General features: G+C 39.3%; 14 protein-coding genes across 14 annotated transcripts; 7 read left to right on the plus strand and 7 right to left on the minus strand. All coding sequences in view use genetic code 12, as the record gives it.

Annotated features, from left to right (window-relative positions):
• Positions 1–508: 508 nt before the first annotated feature.
• Positions 509–1,408, plus strand: FGR50 (Fgr50p; the record flags this gene model as incomplete). The annotated part of the gene is made up of 1 exon (XM_051814489.1): positions 509–1,408. One exon carries the CDS (start codon positions 509–511, stop codon positions 1,406–1,408), a length of 900 nt encoding a protein of 299 aa, XP_051671858.1.
• Positions 1,409–1,580: 172 nt separating this feature from the next.
• CANMA_002423 (uncharacterized protein) lies at positions 1,581–2,657 on the plus strand (the record flags this gene model as incomplete). Its single annotated transcript, XM_051814490.1, has 1 exon — positions 1,581–2,657. One exon carries the CDS (start codon positions 1,581–1,583, stop codon positions 2,655–2,657), a length of 1,077 nt encoding a protein of 358 aa, XP_051671859.1.
• Positions 2,658–2,675: 18 nt separating this feature from the next.
• DAD3 (Dad3p) lies at positions 2,676–3,113 on the minus strand (the record flags this gene model as incomplete). The annotated part of the gene is made up of 1 exon (XM_051814491.1): positions 2,676–3,113. The coding sequence occupies one exon, from the start codon at positions 3,111–3,113 to the stop codon at positions 2,676–2,678; it is 438 nt and encodes a 145-aa protein (XP_051671860.1).
• Positions 3,114–3,454: 341 nt separating this feature from the next.
• Positions 3,455–4,276, plus strand: CANMA_002425 (uncharacterized protein; the record flags this gene model as incomplete). Its single annotated transcript, XM_051814492.1, has 1 exon — positions 3,455–4,276. One exon carries the CDS (start codon positions 3,455–3,457, stop codon positions 4,274–4,276), a length of 822 nt encoding a protein of 273 aa, XP_051671861.1.
• Positions 4,277–4,498: 222 nt separating this feature from the next.
• Positions 4,499–5,647, plus strand: ARC40 (Arc40p; the record flags this gene model as incomplete). The annotated part of the gene is made up of 1 exon (XM_051814493.1): positions 4,499–5,647. The coding sequence occupies one exon, from the start codon at positions 4,499–4,501 to the stop codon at positions 5,645–5,647; it is 1,149 nt and encodes a 382-aa protein (XP_051671862.1).
• A 1,691-nt stretch (positions 5,648–7,338) lies between these two features.
• CANMA_002427 (RNA helicase) lies at positions 7,339–10,572 on the minus strand (the record flags this gene model as incomplete). Its single annotated transcript, XM_051814495.1, has 1 exon — positions 7,339–10,572. The coding sequence occupies one exon, from the start codon at positions 10,570–10,572 to the stop codon at positions 7,339–7,341; it is 3,234 nt and encodes a 1,077-aa protein (XP_051671863.1).
• A 170-nt stretch (positions 10,573–10,742) lies between these two features.
• On the minus strand, positions 10,743–11,583 carry CANMA_002428 (2',3'-cyclic-nucleotide 3'-phosphodiesterase; the record flags this gene model as incomplete). The annotated part of the gene is made up of 2 exons (XM_051814496.1): positions 10,743–11,521; positions 11,580–11,583. The coding sequence occupies 2 exons, from the start codon at positions 11,581–11,583 to the stop codon at positions 10,743–10,745; spliced, it is 783 nt and encodes a 260-aa protein (XP_051671864.1).
• Positions 11,584–11,778: 195 nt separating this feature from the next.
• SOL3 (6-phosphogluconolactonase) lies at positions 11,779–12,558 on the minus strand (the record flags this gene model as incomplete). Its single annotated transcript, XM_051814497.1, has 1 exon — positions 11,779–12,558. The coding sequence occupies one exon, from the start codon at positions 12,556–12,558 to the stop codon at positions 11,779–11,781; it is 780 nt and encodes a 259-aa protein (XP_051671865.1).
• A 219-nt stretch (positions 12,559–12,777) lies between these two features.
• GCN5 (histone acetyltransferase) lies at positions 12,778–14,163 on the minus strand (the record flags this gene model as incomplete). The annotated part of the gene is made up of 1 exon (XM_051814498.1): positions 12,778–14,163. The coding sequence occupies one exon, from the start codon at positions 14,161–14,163 to the stop codon at positions 12,778–12,780; it is 1,386 nt and encodes a 461-aa protein (XP_051671866.1).
• A 238-nt stretch (positions 14,164–14,401) lies between these two features.
• Positions 14,402–15,952, plus strand: NMD3 (ribosome-binding protein; the record flags this gene model as incomplete). The annotated part of the gene is made up of 1 exon (XM_051814499.1): positions 14,402–15,952. The coding sequence occupies one exon, from the start codon at positions 14,402–14,404 to the stop codon at positions 15,950–15,952; it is 1,551 nt and encodes a 516-aa protein (XP_051671867.1).
• A 196-nt stretch (positions 15,953–16,148) lies between these two features.
• Positions 16,149–20,791, plus strand: CANMA_002432 (alp4; the record flags this gene model as incomplete). Its single annotated transcript, XM_051814500.1, has 2 exons — positions 16,149–18,040; positions 18,160–20,791. 2 exons carry the CDS (start codon positions 16,149–16,151, stop codon positions 20,789–20,791), a joined length of 4,524 nt encoding a protein of 1,507 aa, XP_051671868.1.
• A 33-nt stretch (positions 20,792–20,824) lies between these two features.
• PUP2 (proteasome core particle subunit alpha 5) lies at positions 20,825–21,592 on the minus strand (the record flags this gene model as incomplete). Its single annotated transcript, XM_051814501.1, has 1 exon — positions 20,825–21,592. One exon carries the CDS (start codon positions 21,590–21,592, stop codon positions 20,825–20,827), a length of 768 nt encoding a protein of 255 aa, XP_051671869.1.
• Positions 21,593–21,880: 288 nt separating this feature from the next.
• LSC2 (succinate--CoA ligase (GDP-forming) subunit beta) lies at positions 21,881–23,470 on the minus strand (the record flags this gene model as incomplete). Its single annotated transcript, XM_051814502.1, has 2 exons — positions 21,881–23,095; positions 23,438–23,470. The coding sequence occupies 2 exons, from the start codon at positions 23,468–23,470 to the stop codon at positions 21,881–21,883; spliced, it is 1,248 nt and encodes a 415-aa protein (XP_051671870.1).
• A 629-nt stretch (positions 23,471–24,099) lies between these two features.
• CANMA_002435 (rRNA-processing protein) lies at positions 24,100–24,927 on the plus strand (the record flags this gene model as incomplete). Its single annotated transcript, XM_051814503.1, has 1 exon — positions 24,100–24,927. The coding sequence occupies one exon, from the start codon at positions 24,100–24,102 to the stop codon at positions 24,925–24,927; it is 828 nt and encodes a 275-aa protein (XP_051671871.1).
• Positions 24,928–24,938: the final 11 nt, after the last annotated feature.

Consider the following 24,938-nt stretch of genomic DNA (forward strand, 5'->3'; position numbering starts at 1 on the left):
TATTATGCAATTATGCACCAAACCCCACTACGTGCATACTCACACTATACCTATATAAAACGTATGTATACCAAATAGCGTTTCAATACAATTGCAAAACAGACCAGTGTTTTTGGGATAAATATCTGACTTATAAATCAATCGCCTTATGTCCGGTGATTAGTAACAACGACACTTTAATTTACAAAATGTGTTTGTCGTTGTAAACGCTTTTTTCCTTTTTTTTATCCATATTGTTGAATGCATTTAGCAATATCTTGCAAAGCGAAAGAAGAGCTTCATGGCGTCAATCATGTCTGTCATCTACAAACGACCAAATAGAGCTTGCATAGGCGAGCAGCAGCCACATAATATAAGCTCCTCCCAAACTGTGCTCACTTTTTTTTTTTTTTTTCCTTTGCCGCATCAATCGATCGCAAATCTCTAAATTATATATATCTCCGGACAAAAATTTAGAGCTTTCTCAATGACTTTGAAACAATAGATTCACAAGAAAAATTTGGCTAGAATGGGATTGGTTTCGATATGGGCAAGTGAAGAAACGGGTGGCGAGAAACCAAATGACAAGAAACCAGGGGTATCAAAGGGTGGAGAACATACGTTGGAGAGTAAATGGAGTAAACCCATTACGCTGACATCAAAATTGGAAAGCCAATGGGGAAGTAGCAGTAGCGATTCCAAGGAAGGTGACACATATTCGAGAAACGATAGAGAAGATAAAGGCTCCAACAATCATGAGAATAGCAGGCCTCGTTTCAACAAGAGGGGTGGTCACAAAACACATGGAGCAAAATCTCATCAGGATAAGGAGCTTCATAGACGACATTCTAAAAGCCGAGACACGGTTTATAGTGGAGATCAAAGGCACAGATATCATGATACACACGAAGCACCCGTGGAAGCGTATGAGAAAGACTCAGATGAAGAGACTGTTGTTGCGGATAAATTATACCCCAAGGGCCCCATGACAAAATCTGCGCGGTCTTTAGCTGCCAGAATTACAATTGAACCTAAAAGAGAGGATAATGATGATGATGATAATCCTACTGTATGGGGAGAGGCTAGCGAGGACGATGGAGAGAAGGGGGAAAGGCTGAAGCCCAAACCAGCACAGGGTAGGTCATTGGCGGCTCGATTGGATGGCTTGAATTTCAAAGAAACCGAAGATAAACCATCAGACTCAGAGAGGATAAAAGAACGGAGGAAGAGGCTTGACAAAGAACCACGCAAACAATCAATTGGTCGACAAACCAGACGAAATAAGGATACAAAGCCTAGTGCAGTGAAGGTGGATCCGATAGATAAGCAAGCTGCTATAGAGAAGGAAGAGAAGGAAAAACAAGACTTTCTTAAAATGCTTGAAGAGTTTGAGAGTAAGAAACTAGACTGGGCTAGTTTTGAAGAGTAGAGTACATTGTATAGATAGAAACGTTACAACTTTTGTGCGGCTTTTTTTTTGTTTTGCACACCACATTTTGCCATACTTTTTCTACACTTCCCCAAACAACTCTTCAATTTAAAAGCTACTTGTAGCTGAATAAGTTTAACAACCAAATTCACATCTCGATTCCTAGTCATCAATGAAATCTCGGATGGTAAATAGTACTCGATTTTTAATGCCACTCAAAGGGATTAATTTACTCCAAAGACAAGCTTTTTACCAAGTTAGACACTTTGGCCAGGCAGGTCGTCATTCTCGTCAATTTGACAAGGCCAACTACGACACCTTAGTGAGAAACGCAGTACATGTGAGTCGCAATGGAATTAACGGGACAACGACTGGGGGGAAGAGGTTACCCCTTCGCACCATTCTTATATTAATTGCCTCTTCTTCCACCTTATCAATGCTACTATATGCCTCAATACAATACTTTAGAATCAGAGACGAATTGCATCAATCGACAGGATCAAATATTCAGAAATCAATTTTCCTACCATTGTGGTTCAACCCTAACGTTTTATGGAAAAAGACTTTGAATTACCCTGAGGGGTTGGTTTATGTGGATAAGGGTTACCACAACTATATAACTACAGAAATGGCGCAGAACAACCTTAATGGAACAACTAAATCAGACATCGACGAGTATTGCAATGACTTGCAGCAGCAAAATATAAAGTATGCAGTTCTTGAAAAGCTTTCCTCAAACAACAAGATCCGCGCAATTTTCGGATTACCTTTGAATCTCACCATGAATAACTCCAAATTCAATATCTGGGTCGAACTAATACATCCCAGCGCGTCAGGTATACAAATTGATTTTACCCAGAAATCGAATGGGACTGAAGGGGGCCATAATATCAGCTTTAAATGGGCGATTAAACCCATAAACTGGAATTCAATCAAAGATGATACATTGTCACCAATTGGTTTGGGTATGGCCCGGATTGGATCCAATGCAGATACAAAAATACATGAGAAATCGAGTGGCAAGATCCATGAGGTGCATCAAGTGAAGGACAAAGTGCCCTTGAATCCCAACAGGGACTACGCGGTAAATTTTCAAAGCGAATATTCTATTACTGATAAGGCAGGAGACAAACAAGGAAAGATAAAGTATATTGGCACTATTGATTTTGATCATTTGTTGGTCAACCGTGGTGTCAAGATAACCAATGTCGAATTGGTATACGATGACACTCTGTATAAAATCATATAGTTCAATGCATTTGCTATTTCATGTGTCAGATATACTCAGTAGCTCGTTTGTGCCTTTGTCGTACTCTCCTTGATGCTCATAGCCATCATTTTTGATGTCTGTTTGGTCCATATTTCCAGCCAAACCATCATCACCATAATCTTCTTCCTCTTCTTCCTCTTCTTCTTCCTCTTCTTCTTCTACTTCTTCTTCTTCTCCGGCACCTTCTCCAACATCAGCATATAGCGTATAAACCGCACCTCTAAAGAATGTGTAAATAAGCAGTAGTTTTGTTTCCATCTGTCTCAACGTTTCAACCAGCCGTATACTTTCACCCCCGTCGGCATCATCTTTATTAGTGAGACCCTTTAAGCCTTGGTTTATTTTGATCAAGGTGGCATTGATGTTTTGATATTCAGTAAGTACTGATGATTCTAGCTCAGTGAGGTTTGGTTTTGTCGTATAGTCAATGTCCATCTTGACTTTGTTGTGGTGGTTTAGGCTTTGATGGGTTTTTCCCTGTTGTTTATAGTTTAATTATTTCAAGTCGCGTTTTGTGTGTTGCCTTATTCCCAAGGATTGTTAATTTTTCTCTCTATTCTTTAGCCCGGGGCGAAGTCGCTGGCCGATATTTTGTTCGACCTTTGGAACGAGTCACAGCGACAACTCATCAGACCAAAAAATACAATAATCCTGTATATAAGCCCAAATTTCACCTCTCATTTCCTAAAATCTTTGTTTGCTTTGCTACTTTTGTACAAATGGGAAAGACAACATCGACTAGGTCAAGCTAGAGGGGACTACACCATTGACTAACAATGTCTGCTACTGCCACAGAATCCCATCAGAATGGGGCAATTGGAGCACATAATCAACACTCAACTCAAGATTCAACGCCACAACAAGCAAAACCCGAGGCGCCTACAAACAAGACTCCTAATGATAAACATCACAAGTTTAAAAAAAAATTGGTTAGAGCCCAACCCAATGCAAATGCTTTGAAGTTTAAAGCATGGCTCGGTGGGCATATTGCTTCTGTTGTATTCGGCACCATTACGTTTATTTTCCAGGCTTTTTGGTTACCTAACGTCTACTACATCAATTCAATCTGCTACAGATTAGCCTTGTTTGGATCGATGGTGGCATTGACTTCTACGTTTAGTCACAAGTTTGGGTTACACTTTTTACCACCAGTGGCTACATTGTTGAGTCATGAGAATTTCCAATACTTGATCTTGGCAGTAGTTTGGTGTTTTACATTCAGGTCAGTGTTTAAGATTCTCCCATACTTTTTGTTGAGTGTCTTGCACTTGAGTAAATTGAAGAATGTTACTGCTGTCATTAAGCATGCATCTACATTATCAGCATTGATTGCGTATGACGAATTATTTTTAATTGTCTACTTGGTCCTTAGAACCTTGTTTTTCAGAAATGCCAGTGGTTATCAATTGACTTTGTTTTTGATCTTTTATTGGTTGAGAATATTGTACAACAAGGAAACCGGTAACTTGTTCTCTGCCATTGTTGATAGATTGGATGGTGAAATGGTCAAGGTGAAGAACCCAACCGTACAAAGAAGATGGGAAAAGGTGAGAGAGTTTGTAAAAGTGAAGCAAGAACATGAGCATCAAGATGATTAAGGGTAACAATAGTATTAGATGTATAAGTATATATGCTTGTCCAATTTGTAAAATAAAAGTTTGGATGTGACACTTTTGCAATCGGAAGCAACGCTGGCGCAAATATTTATTTTTTTCGGCAATTCAGAAAATTCGTCGTTTATACTCTTTGAACTCTTCATCTTCAAAGTTTAGTTGAGAGACCACTCCTGAACTAACCGAATAAACAAACTCACCGTTACAATGTCAAAAGTCCCAGCTATTTACCAATTAGGCCATTTGCCTATCAAGGACCACGTCTTTTCACCCGATCGTACTATTTTGGCAATCACTAAAGAAAACTTGGTCGAAATTTACAAGATTGACCCCAACAACTTATCAGTCAAACCAAAGTTAGTTGCTCAATTGCGTGACCATGATAAAACTGTCACCTCAGTTGACATTTCACCTGATGGATCTAGGATTTTGACCTGTTCGCAAGACAGAAACGCATCAGTGTGGGAATACGAGAATGGCGAATTCAAGCCAACATTGGTATTGTTGCGTATCAATAGAGCCGCTACTGTTTGTAGATGGTCCCCTGATGGACAAAAATTCGCTGTTGGGTCTGGTGATAGGGTGATTGCAGTTTGCTATTACGAGCAAGAGAATGATTGGTGGGTATCGAAGCACTTGAAAAAACCAATTAAATCCACCATCACCACTATTGATTGGCATCCCAATGGAGTGTTGTTGGCCAGTGGATCGACCGATGGTCATATCAGAGTATTTAGTGGATACATCAAAGGCATCGACGCTAAGCCTGAACCTAGTGTGTGGGGAACCAAATTACCCTTCCAAACGTTGTGTGGCGACTTTACCAATGAAACAAATGCCTGGGTGCATGGGGTTAAGTTTAGCCCTGATGGAAATGCATTGGCTTGGGTCTCTCATGACTCTTCAATTGGTGTTGTTTACCCACAAGGCGAAGGACTTGAGCCAAAATCTATTTTGAATATCAAGACAAACTATTTGCCATTCAAGTCCATTGTATGGATTTCGGATAGCTCAGTCGTCGCTGGTGGGTTCAACTGCAACTTGGTTGTATTCAAAGGCAATGAACAAAATTGGCAAGAAGCTTATCAAATTGAAGAGCAAAAAGATTTGACTAAGGAACCACCAAAGGTCAATGCTGACGATGATGATGAAGAAATTTCTTCACACCAAGCTTTGAATATGTTTAAGCAAATGGACTTGAAAGGAAGATCTAGTAAGCCAAGTGCCGGACATGGCAAAGCTGCCAAAGCGTTAACCACGGTTCACCAAAATACCATTGTCAGTATTAAAAACTTTGCCGATGGAAAAGTATCAACGTCAGGTATTGACGGTAAAGTAGTCATCTTTAATGTATAGAACAGAAAGAAACAATCTACATCAAAAAAACTGAAAAAAAAAAGTTGTGTATTTTAGCTCTATGAACTCTAATGTATCGGGTTAGTACAAAGTCGGTAGCAAAGCAAAGGGTTGTCATTCATAATCAGAGTAATTCTAGAGCTTTGGTAAAGTTGGTATCTTCAGGTTATTTGGTTCAGAAGCAGAACTGATAACATTTATTTTTCATCATAATGAACGACAATCCTAATATATTTTCTTCTTTTAGGAAACAAACATACCCTTTCGTATCGAATAGTTAGTATAAATGGCCACTCCCTGGATATTTTTAAAATCTAAATAGATTGGCAAAAAGTCAGATGGTGATGCATGTAAAGTATCCATTGGATCACGAGTCACCGGACAGAAAAAATGTAGGAACATATTCATCATTCAAAGGAATCTTAAATTAGATTTTAAAAGTCAAAGCTAGACTTGACGACGGAAATTAAAACATACTGGAAAATTCGAGTTAGCATATTATTGAATCTATCAAACAAAATAACCTCCTCACAAATCAATGCAATTATTATCACAATCATAAACGAAGAATTCCTTAACAATATGTCCTGCATGTACATCCTCAGTTAAAATAAAAGTTATATCATTGAGTTTAATCATGTTGGAAGTGCAATTGAAAAGTTTGGTTGATCATCAAGCAGGCGCCTCATAGATAAGGGGCAGTATAACATACCAATTAAGTCATGATGTTAGCGACAATACAACACGGTTGTCCCACCATCTATGACACTATTGAGTTGGAGAACCAGAAGAAAGAAAAAGAAGAGGAAGAAGAAGAAAGATGGGTTGTTTGAGAGGGAAAATTTTTTCTTTCATTTAATTTGGTTAATTTTTTTTTTTTGTTTTCTCGTGATGCGTTTTGAGTACAGGCCGGGTAATGAATACAGGTTCCACAAAGGATGTTTTAAATGCTGTGATCTTATACATGATGTAGGGTATTAAGCATCAAGATACGTGTTGATGATGTTGCAGTGAGAGGTTATATTGCCTCAAGTTAGTGAAATATCAAGCTAGATGTGGCTTAATTTGTCACAAACTTGCACTTTTATACATTGATTAACATGGTAATCAGCGTTTGCATTGTTATTGATCAAAATAACGGGGCATTGGTTTCTTTGTCTTTCTTCTCCTTATGTCCAAGCACTAAGCTTTCCGTAAGTTGACTTTCTTTTTTCATGCAAACTACCTCTAAAATTTTGATAAACATCAATCGGTTGCAAATTTTAACGAAAAAAGAAGCAAAATTGTTTAAAAATAGGGAAAGGTAAAGCTTTTTTACGATAAATAACTGTTAAACTTTAAGAAACCTTCTTTCAAATGCATTATCTGTGGTTTTTTTAACATCCCAGTGTGCTCAAATGCACACCTTTAATAAAAAGTGCTCGATAAAAATTTAAAAAGTTTTAACCCATGAGTCAAAGTAGAAACACTTTTTTTATAAAAATTGGGTCTCTGGCTCAATCGTTGGCAACTTGTCCGAGTGGTTAAGGAGAAAGATTAGAAATCTTTTGGGCTTTGCCCGCGCAGGTTCGAGTCCTGCAGTTGTCGTTATTTTTTTATTTTTTCTTTTTTACAATTTTTCCAAAAAATTGCACTTTATTCTACAATCCTTGGCTACTTTGTGCTTTACACATTCAACGTCCATTAATCTATTAATATTTAAACTGGTCTTCACCGTGTATCAATTCTTTATTTTCCAAGTACTCCATGTATTCTTTCCACAATTTATCTCCCTTTTTCAAACATTCAACATCACCCACCATAATCAACCCGTATTTGGCTCTAGTAAGTGCAACATTCAATCTCCTTTCATCCTTCAAGAACCCGATTGTGCCTTGTTTATTTGACCGAACACATGACATAATCATAAAATCTTTCTCTCTTCCTTGAAATGCGTCAATCGAAGCAATCATAATACCCGAGACTATGTGAATGTTCACTGGCTTAGAGTCGTTGGTAATATCATCAATATCAATTTCGACTTGCAACTCTTCATTGGTAGGATTGATTATATCATCTCTGACTAATATTGATGAGATCAAATCACGTTGACCTGAATAAGGTGTTATCACACCAATATTATCTCTATGTATACCTTTTTCAATAATCAAGGTTTTCAATACTTGTTTAATATAGGATACTTCATCTCTATTGGTGTAGGTATAACCTCTATCTTCACGAAGTAAATTTCGAACTGATTGTTCTCTTGCATTCCCTTTGGTGTTCCAGAAATACACCGGAGTTTCAGGAATACCATCCATTTGTCTTGCACTAGCATCAATACCATCCTTTAATGCACCATTGTAGAATCTATTTCTGGGAAATTCACTGATTGCTGGGTGCATACGATATTGTGTATTCAACATATGCGGTGATTTATATGTCCCATTCAATAATACTCTTTCAAATAATGATGTTGATAAACTTGGAATCAAGGAGAAACAACTCAATTGCTTTTGATCACCCACAAAAACAAACTTCTCAGCTCCTGGAACAGCTAATGGGATTAAAGTACTTGGCTCTGATGATTGAGTTGCTTCGTCCATAATCACAACGGGGCATTTCGAAAGTGATTTCAATTGGTTTCCACCAGCAACAACTGTGGTGGTTAAAATAACTTTTGACTGGGCAACTTGTTGCTTGGTGATTTGAAATTTCTCTTGCATAAATTGTTTGTAAGCGTTGGCACTAATCACCCCTGTACCACGCTTCAAGTCATTCTGCACTTGTTGATGCTTCATTGACATTGCATCGTATATCTTGTGATGCAAACAAATACTAGCCAATGGGTGTGACTTATTATACTCTCTTTCCTTCTCATTTGCAGTGATTCTCAAAATCAGTTTGCCATGTTTGGGCAACAACTTTTCGGCAATGTTGTCAATGGCAATATTTGAAGCCGCAACTACCAAAATCGGGTACGTGTTCAAAGACTCGAGCAATTGGATCAAAGTTTCATAAATGGCAGAGGTTTTACCTGTTCCTGGGGGACCTTGGACAACACTAATTCTGTTATTCAATACTGATTGGATAGCCGCTTTTTGTGAATCATTCAAGTTTGATGAGAAATTGACTCTATTATTGAAGAATATTTGCTTAATAGGTTCCTTACCCAACAACATCTTGATGAAACTTGGGTTTGTGAGGCCATCCATGGCATTGAAAATTCGGCTAACGGGAACTGATGCTGGTAAAAGTTTCAAATGTTGTGCGTGGACTGTCTTGGGTAAGGGTTGATTGTTCCATTTGTAAAGAACAATGACCATTTCCACATGACTAACCTTGGCTGTTTTCCGGTTCTTGCCCGATTTGACTCCATCAACAGTGGCCACTTTACCATACCAAGGAATTTCATCATTCAAGATTAAAAACATTGCTTGATCTTTCTGAAAAGGGTCTTTCTTCAATTTTTTGAATCTATCTGACAAAAATCTATCCATAACTTCCGGTTTCATGGGGATACTGACTTTGAATTGGTTGTTTTTCTTATCTTGATCCTGGTACCATTCGATAATGAGATCTTGTGGTTCAATTATGTTCAGCACATTGGTGAGCTGGTCTTCCAAGAAGACATTGAAACTCATTTCACGGAAATACTCATCAATATTGTCATAAGAAAGCTTGAGCTTTGGTGAAGGATGGTATTTTGTTATATAGGAAGGTAATACCAATTCAGACATCGGTGCAGGCGAATTTTGACGACTTGGAGTTTTTTCCTTCGATTGTATTTTGTTTGGCTTGACAACTTTGCTACCATTATCACGCTCTTGTTTCTGGGACACTTTTTGTTTTGAAGAAGGCTCCTGTTTGTTACCCCTTGGTGAAGGTTTCTTTGACTTACTTCCATTCGAATCATTCTCGGCTGGTCTTTGAGCCTTGACGGAGGAAGCAGCTTTTGAATCATTCTTATTGTCTTTCTTTGAGTTTTTGGAATTCCCTGCTTTACTTGAGGCTGATTTCAACGAGTTGTTTGAATCAGTCTTAGGCTTTGTATTGTTTCTTGCATTGTTTCTTGCATTGTTTCTTGCATTGTGATCTTGCTTAGAAACCTCCTTCCCTGTAGAGGCTTTATGCCCGTTTTTTGCATTAGGTCTACCTATAGAGTCTTTCGAACCAGCTCCTCTTCCATTTTGAGGCTTTACCAGACTGTTTCCAATGGAACCTGCCCCAATTGCTTTCACAGTGGATCCAGACTTTACATCACTGGCAAACTGTTTTGATTCTTGGTAATGCTGTCTTCGCGATTCGGCTTCAGGATCCTCCTTTTTAACTCTTCTACTACCTCCATCTGATCTGCCTCCTCTCCCGCCTCTTTTACCTCCTCTTTTACCTCCTCTTCTACCCCCTCTCCCTCCTCTCCCTCCTAAGGACTTGTTCTTAATGATAACCTCTTTCAATCCCAAAAGCTCTGTCAAAAACTTATCATCGTTTTCGCTCACAAAGTTAACATCTTGAGACTGGTGTTTCAGTAAGCACTCCTTGCAACTTATAATTTGTCCTTTAGGGGTATTTGCAACGTATAGGTCGTCATCTCTTCCACACAGAGCGCATGCAATGTTTCTAAACTTGATGTACTGGGACAATTTACCAAATAGAGCACCATTTGATAGAGTATACTTGGCTGTTGGTTCTTCTCCACTGTCTTTAGTTGTATTATCCAAGCACAGCTGACACAATAAAGCCATATCATTGAGTCCATAGCGTAGGATAGCGAGCTGGTGAATGTTGGAGTCGGAACATTCCTCACATTCCAATATTTCATCAAGTGGCAATAGCCTCACTGACTTGTGTCTTGTGGTTGACAAATGTTTCTGTACATCATTTGGACTTTCAAATGTCTCCGAGCATGTCTCGCAAGAGTATTTATGGATCGGGCTTTCTTGCATTTAAGAAGGTGGACTGTTAAGCGTGGATATTTAAAGCCCATCTTTCATTACACATTTTTTTTTTTCACCTTATCAAGTGAGCCGCTGCTTAGATGCAACACTGGGTCGACAGAGGCTAACTAATTACATTTAGCGAATAACTACACATTAGGAAATAATCATCATACCACCTAAACATCAACGCTTCCTAAAACAATCCAATCCTGGACTTCACCTTCACACAAAACTAATTTCAAAACTCCGCTATTCCATCCATAGTCATGATTGTGCAAATTTCCCGCATCGACATCTTCAATGCCTAGATAGTCACTAATTCTTGTTTTAATAGTTAACCACAACGCATTGTCTATGGGCCAAATGTTACTATAGACTAAGGATATGTGAGGATCGTACTCTTTTTCTGCCCATTCTGCAGCCTTGTAGGTTGCTCTTCTCTGGATCTCAGCAGTGGAAAATTCCTTTGTCGTACTTTTTGATGAGTCTCCACTGTGCTTCTTCAGGGGTCTTCGCCTCACCGTGTTTCCATGTCCGTCAGTGGTGTACAAATGTGGGTTTTGTTTTTGATTCTCCGCTTCGATATCAGCAGGGGATATAACAAAGATTTCTCTAATTATTTGAGCAAAGGAAACCAAGTTTGGGTCCTTAACCACTTCAAAATACAACTTTTGAAAATATTTCCTCTGGCTGTTTATATTTCCTATGGTCACAAGGTTGGTGTGGTTTTTAGGCAAAGATTGCAATGCCACAGCACTTGCCGACAAGATTTTATCAACATCATCCTTGGTTTTGGCTGGATCGTCTAGGTTGATACTGATATTAGTAGTTATAGTAATATGGGGCTCGAACTTTGGTGGCAGTCCTGGGAACAACGTATTGATGGAACTGCTCAATGTAGTCAACTTATCGTGAATCTGAGAGCTTGGTCTCGGACAGAACCATAAAGCAACACCTAATCCTTATTGTGGTTAGTAAGTGCTCTCAAAAGAGACATTGATTGTGGTACATACCCATTGTTGCTTGCTTGTTTAGATCTCAATTAAGAAGCTGAAGAAACATTGACGCAACACAAAAATTTAACAGAGTAAAGAGGGAGCTAAAAATAAATTTGTCCTTTACATCGACCGATAGGGCGTAAAGCGCTTCAAAATTCTACACTTCTCAAAGAAAGTTTACACATGGAGTTCTATTTAATTTCTAATCTATTCTCTAATACTTGCTACTCAACACGTCTGCGCCTTCAATCGCAGGGGAGTCGACAAACCAGCTGATTTCAGTTCCCGAAGTAATATCAGTAACCAACTTGGATGGCAACTCACTCTTAGGGTCATTGAAAATCTCTTTCAAAATTGGTGCTTTTCCTGCCCCTTGAGCCACAAAGGCGATCGCAGTTGCATTTTCCAAAACGGGCAATGTGATGGTAATCCTTCTTGGGGGTGGTTTTGGAGAATCATTTATGTATGAAACCAATTGGGCTCTTTCTTTGAGGAGCTTGTGTCCTGGGAATAACGAACATGTATGACCATCTGGACCACATCCTAGCAATATAACGTCGAGCTTGTGGGGCAAAAGAGCAGCATATCGTTTAGCAATTTCCTTATCCTTTTCGACATCAGCACCTTCTACTTGTCCATCTTTACCCGTCAATAGCGACTCATCAATGGTGTGCACTTTCGGCTTTGCAGAATTTGCAGGAAGGCTTTTAAGTACCTTCTCGTGGAAAAGACCATAGTTGGAATCCTCATGGTTCAATGGCACAAGTCTTTCATCACTAAAGTACACCTCCCATTTCTCCCACTGAACTTCAGCTCCAATGTCTTTATTATCAATCAATGCCTCTTTCAAAACTTTACCGAGAGAGCCTCCTGAAAGAGCGATCTTGAAAGATCCGTTTGTTTTGACAGCTTCGTTTTGGTGTTTGATAATGTATCTTCCAACAGCATTTGCAAGGTCAACTTGCTCGGAATAGGAATAAACTTCGACAGGCATTAATGGCTGGTAGAGATTGGTCAATTGCAAAAATAGAAAAAGAAAGCAATTTTAAATATGTCATTTATTGGATAATTTTCAAAACCCTTTTTATTTTTCTTTTTTTTTTTTTCGGGTCAGGTGCAACTAACTGCGTTAAACCGGCGCAATCTCCGGGCTACACATGAGGAATGCAAAAAGAACGGAAAATAATACAGTATAAAGTACAAACAAAGTAGTTTACTCTAGGAAATGGGAATACTCAGTGCTATCCTTTATCTTGTTGTTCATAAACTTTTCCAATTTGTTGGCATTCTTGAAATAGGTGGTGGACTCGCTATTATAAGATCGACAGTTTTTGAAAATCAACCTGGAATCGTACAAAAATTGGTCAAACGATTCGTACTTGTCGTTTTCCAACTTCAGTTCCATAGTAGACAAATCCATGGGCTCTTTAATGACATCGTAGTAGTCAGGAACTTCTTCCTTGTTGACAGGTACTGCAAACGGCCATGCCGAAGGGTGATTTTGCATCTCTGAGAAAAGAGTGACCATAAAATTGTAATGAGGCCCTCTTTTCGGTTTTTGTGCCAATTTATCCATCTCTTCCAGCCACCCTGCTTCGGATAACCCAGGAATATCCTTATAGTCTAGTGTCACGTTTTTATTCGTTTTGAAGATTTGGAGCCCTGGCCGCACAACATTTGATTTGGACCGCAGTCTGATCTTCCTTTCAATAGCAGCCTTCTGTAGAAGAAGTATCTTTCCCAGATCGAGATACCTTAGAATAGAGGGGAGCATCGAACACTGCATTAAAGTACCTCCCTCGTAATCCTTTATATACCCCATCCACACAGATTTATCAAGCGTAATTTCTTTCGTAAAACCTTGCTTCTTGAAGTATCCAATGGCATAGTTATCTGCGTAGGTTAAAAAATACTTTATTGGCGAAGTTGCTCTAACATAATCTTTCAAATGATTCATCAAATGAGCACCATATCCACGTACCTGTTCCGTCGAAGAAATTGCACAAAACACAATCTCAGCAAACTCCCTGTTGTTGAACGGCCTATACGTTATCCCACCAACAACAGTTAGCGGTTTTCGTACAACAGCCATCGACAAATGCGAGCGATCATATACCAACCGCGATATATATTCACGTGGCATTTTGGGCAACTGTTTTTGGAAAATATTTTTGAGACCAGTCAAAACTATTAGACTTTCCTTGGTGTTGTCGTTGTTGACCACCCTAAATTCAATTTTACCTTCTTTTTCCTCTATAACTGAAGGTCGCTCTTTAAACGTGTATATTTCTCCATCAAAATTGAAGTTGGTAATTCGTTTCCGCTCTTCCTCTGCTTCTTCATCCTCTTCATCCTCGTCATCATCATCACCCTCGGCATCATCTTCATTTGATCCCTCCTCACCTTCGTTTGCATCCTCCACTTTGAATTCTGGTGATGCATTTTCCGTCTTGACTTGAGCCCCATCCTCCACACCTTCTTCTTTAATCACTGTAGTGGTTTCATTTGACTCTAACTTGGTCTTTTTATTCAATGGAACGTCATCCTCATCTTCATCTTCATCATCCTCTACTCTTATTGCTCGCTTTCTATCCACCATACTTTGAGTGTTAACCAGTGGACAGTGGTGGGGGAAAGATTCGTCGTCGTCGCTGTTATTATTATTGTTGTTGTTATTGTCCGTTGCCAAAAAATCGAATCGAAACAAATTTTGTATTATATGCACTCCAGTCTTAAGTAATTGCACAGAGATTTATTTGAGATGACATAGGCAAGTAAAAAAGAAGAAAAAAAAAAAGGAAAGGCATTAGTAACCCATATTCTTCAAGCACTACATCATGTCAAACTACACTCAATTAACACCAAACGATGCTGCTGCATCTACAGGTCCTGTTGCAACAGTTCTTTGTTGTAACTGTGGTGTTCCCATGGATGGTTCCCAAGGACTTGTAATGTGTTATGATTGTATAAAGTTAAATGTTGATATCACCGAAGGTATTCCAAGGGAGGCAAATGTTTCATTTTGCAGGAATTGTGAAAGATTTTTACAGCCCCCAGGACAATGGATCAGAGCCCAACTTGAATCTAGAGAGCTTCTTGCCCTTTGTCTTAGACGTCTAAAAGGATTAAACAAAGTCAGGTTGGTTGATGCATCATTCATATGGACCGAGCCCCATTCACGTAGAATCAGAGTAAAACTTACTGTCCAGGGTGAGGCCATGGCCAACACTATAGTCCAACAAACATTTGAGGTGGAGTATGTCGTTATTGCTATGCAATGTCCTGATTGTGCCAAGTCGTACACCACAAATACCTGGAGGGCAACTGTTCAAATAAGGCAGAAAGTTCCACACAAAAGGACTTTTTTGTATTTGGAACAGTTAATTTTGAAGCATAATGCTCACATGGACACAGTATCGATTCAAGAAACCAAGGACGGATTGGATTTCTTTTATGCCCAAAAGAATCACGCAGCCAAAATGGTTGATTTCTTGACTTCAGTTGCCCCAGTGAAGATAAAGAAGTCAGAAGAGCTTGTTAGTACAGATATCCATTCAGGGTCCTCTAGTTATAAGTTTTCCTATTCGATTGAAATAGCACCCATTTGCCGTGATGATTTAGTGGTACTACCAAAGAAATTGGCCAATTCGATGGGGAATATTTCAAGGTTGGTATTGTGCAACAAGGTTAACAATGCCATGCAATTTATTGATTTCAATTCGTTACAAACTGCTGATTTATCTTCCCAGGTGTATTGGAGATCGCCTTTCCCCTCATTGTTAGATGCGACTCAGTTGATTGAATTTATCGTCTTGGATGTTGAACCTACTGGTGACATGAAGGGCAAATATGTTTTGGCCGACGTTGAAGTTAGTCGTGCAAGCGATTTGGGGTCCAACGATCAAACCTTTTATGTGAGAACCCACTTGGGTGCTATCTTGCATCCTGGCGATTCATGTCTTGGATACTATTTGACTAATTCGAATTTGAATTCAGAGCTTTGGGACACTTTAGACACTGATAATACGCCGGAGGTTGTTATCGTCAAGAAACATTACCCAAGAAAATCGAAGAAGGCAAAGAACAGAAAGTGGAAGTTGAAGAGAATGGCCAAGGAGCACAATGACATAGTTGCAAACGACGATTCGAGACAGGCAAGACAAGAGCAAGAAAAGGCAGAGAGGGACTACGAGTTGTTCTTGCAAGAGTTGGAGGAAGATGAAGAGTTGAGACAAACGATTAATATGTACAGAGCAGGTGAAGAACAGCCACAAAAGGAAGACGATGATATTGATGAGGATGAGGAGGATGCTCCAAGAATTGCCATTGACGAGTTGCTTGACGAGCTTGATGACATGACCTTGCAAGATACCCCAATGAATGAGTAGTTTTCAGTGTATAGGAAATAGATGAACCTATGTGACGGTGGTAGCTTCATTGTACATAGTATATGTTCTTTTCTTGTAAAGACCGTGAAGTTCACAGTTTTGTGTACACAGATAAGATTGTTTATGGCTTACTGATTATTTTTTTTTACTCCCAGTGAGGCAAACTGACTTTATTCTGACATCAATTGCTCAAGACATGACTATCAAGACCCATGCAAAATATTCCCCAACTCAGTCTTTTGTAGACTCCTCGTTTTTCACAAAATTGGCCGAGCTAAAACTAGATAAGTTTAAATTGGATGCGTCAAGTCAGAAAATATGGGGTTTCCAACTACAATCCCAAAACTTGAACAAATTTAATGATACCCCAATTGTTCACCTTGATGATCAGAGCTTTTCCAGTGAAACACCAAGTAAAGCAGACAGTTGGACATTCAAAGGAGAATTGATCAATGTCAACACTATCGAGGAGTTCAAGGATAAAAACAAACAGGTGCTTTTGAAGAGCTGGGGACAACAAATACAGGAGAAAATAACCAGCAAAAAGACATTTGATGTGGAAACATTCAACTACTTTTATGTGTGGAGTTACTCTGATTTGAAAAAGTACAAGTTCTACTACTGGGTTGCGTTTCCCATTTTGAACAGTGAATGGAATTTAGAAGGAGAGGATAAAGTGGACAGAGAGACATTAAATTTGCTTCAACAGAATGTCTCATCTGCCAAAGGCCAATTTTTTCAAATCGACAAGGGTGAGTTGTTTGATAATGCTGATACCCAGAAATCACACACGTTTGTTTACTACGATTCGTGTACTACCCTCGAACACAGGCCCTCAGTTCAGGTGAAGAATTACTTGTACTATCTTGGTCACCTTGGGTTTCAAAAGATTGATTTGATCATTTTCAAAAAGGAGCATTCATTCAAACAGACTCTATCCTTTGTGTCTATCCTGAATCCACTAAAGGTAACAGGATGGGAAAGAACAAGTCAAGGGAAATTGAGTCCAAAGGTAGCCGATTTGGGCCTGTTGATTAACCCACTAGAGCTTGCTAACCAAGCTGTTGAGTTAAATTTGAAATTAATGAAATGGCGAATCGCTCCTAAGCTTGACCTTGATATCATAAAGAAACAAAAAGTATTACTTCTTGGAGCAGGAACTTTAGGAAGTTACGTAGGAAGAACATTGTTAGGCTGGGGGTTCAAAGATTTGACATTCGTTGATAATGGGAGGGTCTCATACTCGAATCCTGTCAGACAACTGCTTTTCAACTTTGAGGATTGTTTTAGCGATGAAGGGCAAGGGGAACTCAAGGCACAGAAAGCCGCCGACAATTTGAAAAAAGTGTACCCCGGTGTTTTTACAGAAGGGGTAAGTTTGGAAGTGCCAATGATTGGCCATCCTGTGACTGACGAGGAAAGACAAAAGGCATCGTACGAGCTTCTAGATGCTTTGATAGAGCGGAGCGATGTTGTCTTCTTATTGATGGACTCAAGAGAATCAAGGTGGCTTCCAACTGTTATGGGGTCTGCCAAAGACAAAATTGTTATCAATGCAGCTTTGGGATTTGACAGTTACTTGGTCATGAGACATGGAAGCATTTTGCAACCAAAGGGAGACCGATTAGGTTGTTACTTTTGTAATGACGTAGTGGCACCAGATGACAGTCTCAGTGATCGAACACTAGATCAAATGTGCACAGTGACACGCCCAGGAGGCGCTTTGATGGCATCCTCATTGGCTGTGGAGCTACTAGTGTCAATCTTGCAGCAGCCAGAAAAACAAAAGGCAAAACATAGCGACACAACAACTTTTGGGACTACTCCACATCAAATTAGAGGATTCTTGCAAAACTTTTCACAATCTACTTTGTATGCGCCCAGTTATGTGCATTGCTCGGCTTGCTCTGAGAATGTTATAACGGAATACAATCAAAATAAATGGGACTTTGTAAAGCGGTGTTTAAACGAACCGAGCTATTTGGAGGATCTTTGTGGGTTGAAAAAGGTCCAAGAGGAGGCAGAGTTGGCAATTGCCTCTATGAACATTCTGGATATTGAGGATGCGGAAGACTTGGAATGGTTAAAGTAAGTGGTTAATTTTGTGTAATAAACGTATTGTGTTATAACGCGGAAAGCCAAACACAAGAGAAGAATTTTTACAATTTGTAAACAAAGCGAATTTAGGCCTCTTTAAATGCAATTAGCATGAACCAGTTTACTCCACCACAAATAAATCGGCTACAGGAAGACCTGCATTTTTTGGACTCGAATCACAAGACGAGAATGGATTCTTCGTCTCCACTACCAGGCATGTACCTTTATTCACAAGAAGCCACAATGAGTAAGCACCAACTGGAAAGATCATTCACTCCACAACCAAGTTATGATGCCGTAGAATTGAAAAGCTTCGACTTAGAAGGGGCTGATATAGGTGGTGTGCAATCTTCTTGTATTACTGTGAATAACCCAGTTGTACAGAAGATACCTGCACCATTGTTACTGGAGATTGATGATATAAATATTCAACAAGCATTGATTATTAAAGATCTATTGTTTACACTTCTAGGGTTTGAGGGCCACTATATTCAACACAGCAAGAGCTACAATCGAACTTCAGTAGGGTCAAGAATTTCCGGGCCTGACTTCAAGATTGCTAAAAATTTGGATGTCAGCTTGAAAACGGTCACCAAGAGGATAATACGAATTGGGAAGCATTATAGTGGACTAAACGCATTTATTGAGGTTTATGATGATGCTGTTTATGGCAAATTGGTTCAAGCATTTTGTCACAGCATAACCATGTTCTTCAAGCAGTACGCTAAACTACTTCTTAGCTTAGAGCACGAGTACCAGTACAACACAAGATTCAACATAAACACACTCGAACAAGTTCTTCACCAAGAGACTGCCAACAAGATGTCCCACATGTACTCAATTGCCAAGGAAATCCACGAATTGACTGACGAGAGACAAGATCTACCTAGGGAACAGTCGAAAAGTGCAAACTTGCATCGCCTAGAGACCGATATGTACACCGAGAAAATGAAAGTTTGCAAAGGAGGACATGTATTGAAGATAATTCAAGAGAGGATTGCAGCTTTTAAAGGTGACCCTGCTTCATACAGCTTTCTAGCAGCACTCTATGACGAGGTAAGTTTTGAGTATGTGCTGATGTTGAATCAATGGCTCACTGATGGGTCAATAGAGGATCCCTTTGACGAGTTTATGATTAGAGTAGCAAAGATACCAAAAGGGTTGCAGTCTTTTTTCCAAACAAAGAGTGATTTTTATTGGAATGAATTGTTTCTAATTAAAGAGGATGGTTTGCTTGAGCAATTCTTTGATACCAAGATACAGAATAAGATTATAAATACCGGAAAGTTTCTAAGCATGTTTAAAATGTGTACCGATTTGCATGATTTTCTGTGCTTGGGTGAGAGGCTAGAAGGTGTCAAGAGCCTCAATGCACCAGACTTGGAGCTCAAGATTGACATGTTTTCTACCCGAGCCAATAAAATGCTCTTGAAGCTTTTGTTTGAAGGGTACAAATTTCCAAAATTGGTTGAAGCATTTCAAACACTTTTCTTACTTGATGATTCATTCAAGATTGATTCCTTCATCGACTCGGCATTTCAAGACTTGAGGCGAAATAAATATAGAATATCTACCCAGAGAGTGCTGAGACAATACTATGAAAATTTTCTTCCCATGCTGGGGTTAGAAATAGGGCACAACACATCATGTGCCAAGATAGCGGAACAAAACCAACGATTTACAATCACAGTTGAAAACTTTTTCAAGTCCACTGAGGAGCTTATGGCGAAAAGGGATTCAGATATTTCAAGATACGATTTTCGGGAGTTATTTCAAGAGCACAATAGTAGCGGAGAACTAAGAAACGAGGTAGCTGATACTTTACCGAAGGGACTGAACGATCGAGTCGATGATATAACATTTTTGAGTGTCGATTTGACAGTGCCTCTTGAATTTCCTTTGAATTTTGTCTTGAATAGGCAGACATCATACCAATATGAAACTCTGTTCAAGTTCTTGTTCATGCTTAAATTTGTCACCAAACAAATCGAAAACAATTGGCAAGATATAAACACTTCTCGTATATGGACAGAGAAGTCGTTTCCCCAAAGAGTGCAGAAGTGGATATTGAGATGCAGAATGCTACACTCGCGTATCCTAACATTTGTCACCCACGTACAATCGTATGTCATGTATGATGTGATTGAAAGTAACTACAGCCAGGTGCACCAAACGTTGAATGAATATGGACAACGCCTAGCTGCCGCAGATTTGGGTACAGACATCGTAGATAGCGATCAAGTACTCAATACCAAACTCATGAGCAACTATGGAATGAATACAATATTTGACAAAAAGATCAATTCACGCAAGGCAGCAGCAACAACTAATGAAACTTTATCAGTTCAGGATTTAAAAACTAAACTAGAGACCTTTACAACGGTAATTCTTAGTGACACTTTGTTGACGAGGCCGGAGACCTTATCATGTATGAGAGAAATGTTCTACTTTATCATTCAGTTTCAGACTTATACTATTCAAATGAAGAAAATGTTGGTGTTTATTCATCCTGAGTTATATGAAACTTTCTCAAGGGAGTTTCCAGGCAAGTTTAACAAACCAATGGATGACGAGCTGGTGCAACAAAGACTTGATTATTTGGATGAGAGTTTCTTTCTTCGGTACCAAAAATTCGGAGAGCTTCTCGCATACTTCCTCTCCACTATCAAAAAGGTTGGAGAGAAGGAAAATAGAAAACTACTAGAGTTGAGTGATAGACTAGAGCTGTGTTTCCCTGAGTAAATACCAATACAATTTAACATTATTCTATCTGATTCAGCTCATTAAAGTATCTTCATCCGTAGCTTGCTCATTCAATACTTTTATGATTGCATCCGTTTTCTCATCGCTATAAATCTTGAACCCCTCTGCTTCAGTAACACTAGCTAATTGTGCATTCTTGCAATCTAACTTCTCTTCCATAACCTGTTTTAAAATCTTCAAAGCCAACAATTCAGCATCTTTCAATGTTAAACTCTTGTGATATTCGTTGTTTAGCTCGGCTTGAGCCCCTTCACTCCCTGACCCAATTGCCTTTGCATCGTACCTGTAAAATGTTCCTGAAGGCTCAGCATGGTATAACTGAGGGCCCTTTTCTTTATCAAACCCCGCGATCAACAAAGCAACACCAAACGGTCTCGACATCAACCTCTTTTCACCGTCTGCACCTTCTCCGAATCGTAATGACAAGTCACAAACACTTTGCGTTAAGCTTTCAACCCCAATGTTTTCGTCGTAGTACAAGTTGTGCGTCAAACTAGACACACGAGCATGGTCTATTAATGATCTTGCATCGGCGGTCAAACCACTCATGGCACATCCTATGTGGTGATCTACTTCAACAATTTTTTCAATCGATGAAGATTCAAGTAGAGATGAGGTAACACGTTTCTCAACGCCCAAAATGACACCCTCGCTTGTTTGTATACCAATTGCGGTTGATCCTAATTTAATTGCCTCAAGTGAATATTCGACTTGGAAAAGTCTTCCTTCTGGTGAGAAGGTGGATACACCTCTATCATATTCACTTCGAGTTAAAAACATATCGTCTTATTGTGATGGGGGAGTAGTAAGATTATTTTGTTGCAAATGCAATTGGTTTGGTTGTGCTTGGTTGTGCTTTAACAGTTGGTGGCGATAGTTTTCACTTTCAAGTTTTTCGTTCTCTTTTTTCTTTTTTGCCTTTGTTTGCAATCGCCAAAATTATTTTCTACATGCACTACCAAACCTTCTACCAAAGACTACAAGATAACAAAAGTATGCAAAGAAGCTCTAATCTTTTTTTCCTTCTTCTTCTTCATTCATTCTCTATATATTCTTTAAACGATACACTTAAGATCTCTTTGGAGCCAATTCTACAATCTTCTCAGCAGCTGGATCTAAATCTTCAAAGGCAAACAATTTCAAACCAGAGTTTTCAATCAATTCCTTAGCCTCTGCCATGTTGGTACCTTGCAATCGGACAACAACTGGGATATCCAAGTTGAAGTTCTTGGTGGCAGCAATCAAACCCTTGGCGACGTAATCACATCTAACAATACCACCAAAGATATTTACGAAGATACCGTTAACGTTCTTGTCAGACAAGATCAATTCAAAAGCCTTTTCAATAGTTTCTGGGGTAGCCGTACCACCACAGTCCAAGAAGTTGGCTGGTTCACCACCATATAATTTGATGATATCCATTGTAGCCATAGCTAAACCAGCACCATTGACAATGTTGGCAATGTTACCATCTAACTTGATAAAGTTCAATCCGTATTTACTGGCTTCAGCTTCTTGTGGATCTTCTTGAGTTGGGTCTCTCCATGAGAAAACTTCTTCTTGACGGAAAGCAGCATTATCGTCGAAACCTAATTTGGCATCCATGGCCAAAACTTTGTGGTCTGGAGTTTCGGACAATGGATTGATTTCAACTTGAGTACAGTCACGTTCGATAAAACAGTTGTACAATCCTTGGATAGTCTTGGCAGCTTCTGGAATAGCGTCCTTGGTGAATCCCAAAACTGAAGCGATTTCTGTAGCCAATTTGTCGGAGACACCTTCTTCCAATGGGACTGGGAAAGTCTTGATGGCAGATGGATCTTTAGCAGCAACACCTTCAATGTCCATACCACCTTGAGCGGAGGCAACAATTGTTGGAGTTTGCTTAGCTCTGTCCATCAAGATAGCAACGTATGCTTCAGTTTGAGCATCTCTTCTTTCAACGATGTAAACAGCAGTGACCTCCTTTCCTTTAGCACCTGTTTGCTTAGTGATCAATTTGTGACCCAACATTTGACTAGCTAAATCTTTAGCTTCTTCTGGGGATGAAATTAACTTGACACCACCTTGTAAACCAGAGTCAAAATGACCTTTACCACGACCACCAGTCAAAGCTTGGGCTTTGATGACCAATTCGTCAGTACCCAATTTTTTGGCAGCGTCGTATGCACCTTCAGCAGTAGTGGCTGGGTAACCTCTTGGAATTGGAACACCATACTTGCTCAATAAAGCTGCAGAACGGTATTCATGTAAAGACAAGAATCTTTTTTGTTGGGCAATTGGCTAAAATTGGAGTTAGTATTGGATCCCGGAACTTATCGCATAACAACACGTCGGTTGCATAAAGGGTGGGAAAAAAAAAAAAGGAAAAGGAAAATGGAACGTCAATGTTGAGACTCGGCATTAAAGACAATCAGGAGCTTTAAATTCAGTGGAACACATCGTCGAAGATTGGAAAGGGCCATCGGATTAAGCTCGTGTAATAGCCTGTAGCTTTGAATACGTCAGATGTTTTAATTGTGTTCGGTTTCCATTCTCCGATCCAATTTCGACTGTAACTATAGTCAAATTGATCTCTTTTTTAATCCAAGAAGTTGCAACAAACTTCAATTGAGACAAACATACCCTTGAAAAGCGAGCAATAGATCTTGACAACATTATATTTGTGATTATCTAAGTTAATGGAATAGTTATATGATCAGTATTCGATACTCAACCAAAACAAAATTGTAAAAGCGTTCAACAATTTTTTTTTTTCTTTTTGGTTTTTCCAATTGGCAAATTGATTTCAATTATTTTTTTTTTTCTGTCCCTATTTATTCTCTTTGTATTTGCAAAAATAAATAACATTTAAATGTTGGCTCACAATAGTGACTTCATTCCTATTCATTTTCCCGAAAGCTAAGCAAGTAAAAGAGTACATTCATGAGGTTAGGCAGTGTTTATAGTTTCAAATAGTACTATGCCCTCTTGTCAAAGTTTGACAGTACGTACGAAGTTTTCTCGTACTTTATGACCACGTTTATATCGAGACTGATCTAGTACAGAAACCTCAATATGCAGCCAAGAGCATTACTTTGAGTGAAGATCTATATAGGCGCCTCATGCAGGTAACCAGCACCGCTAATAAACAACCTAGACCCTTTCTACGCTCTGTTTGCATATACTTTTATTCACGCATCCTGCATGTAAGGGCCTCATGAAAACTGCAACCTCACTTGGTAGTTGCAGTTTTTGAGATGCTCCTGAGGAAGAGACAATCACGACTATACAAGCTTCAGTAGAGAATGCCCAAACATACAAAAATAAGGCCGACATATGACCTGGAATCCTCAGATGAAGAGCTGGAGTACCAGAAACAGAAGCTACTGAACCCTTTAAAGAGGGTGAAGGAAGACGAAGAGGACGATGAGCTATCCACCGTTTCATTTGGAACATTACGTAGTGCTCAATCCAGATTGCAGAATGAAAGAGCCAGTTTCCAGAGTGATAGCGAACCAGAAGAATTCTTCCAAGAGTCAGACTCTGACTCGGGTCCTGAAGAAACCAGTTCGAGTAGTCATAAGAAGAGAAGCAAACATGCACCAGCTGAAGCATCGAGCAAGAGGCCCGTATCCAGAATTAGAGACATCCAGGGCCTACCTTCAAGAAAGTCACAAACCTTGCACACTGATATTCGGTTTGATGCAGCTTACGGGAAAGCTGATTTGAATCAGGCTAGAAAGAATTATGCGTTTTTGGATGACTATCGTAAGCAAGAGATCCAAAACATGGAGCAAATTTTAAAGGACAAGAAATCAAAGTTGGATGAGGAGGAAAAGGACGAGATCAGGTTACAGCTTCAATCTTTGAAATCGAGAATGGACACTTTGAAAAATCGTGACTTGGAGAATCAAGTCTTGAAGGAGTACAAGAAGAAGCAATATCAAAACGTAAAGGAGGGCAAGTCAAGCCAACCACACTTTTTGAAACGCGGTGATAAGAGGAAAATTTTACAGAAAGCCAAGTATGACAGCATGAAACCTAAGCAGAGAGAAAAGGCAATGGAAAGAAAGAGAAAGAGAAGATTAGGAAAAGAATTTAGACAATTGGAATTCAGACCCCGTAATGAGTAGCCTTAATTCCT

Source organism: Candida margitis, assembly GCF_024628925.1.
Source record: "Candida margitis strain CBS 14175 chromosome Unknown scaffold7, whole genome shotgun sequence".
NCBI classification, from domain to species: domain Eukaryota; kingdom Fungi; phylum Ascomycota; class Pichiomycetes; order Serinales; family Debaryomycetaceae; genus Lodderomyces; species Lodderomyces margitis.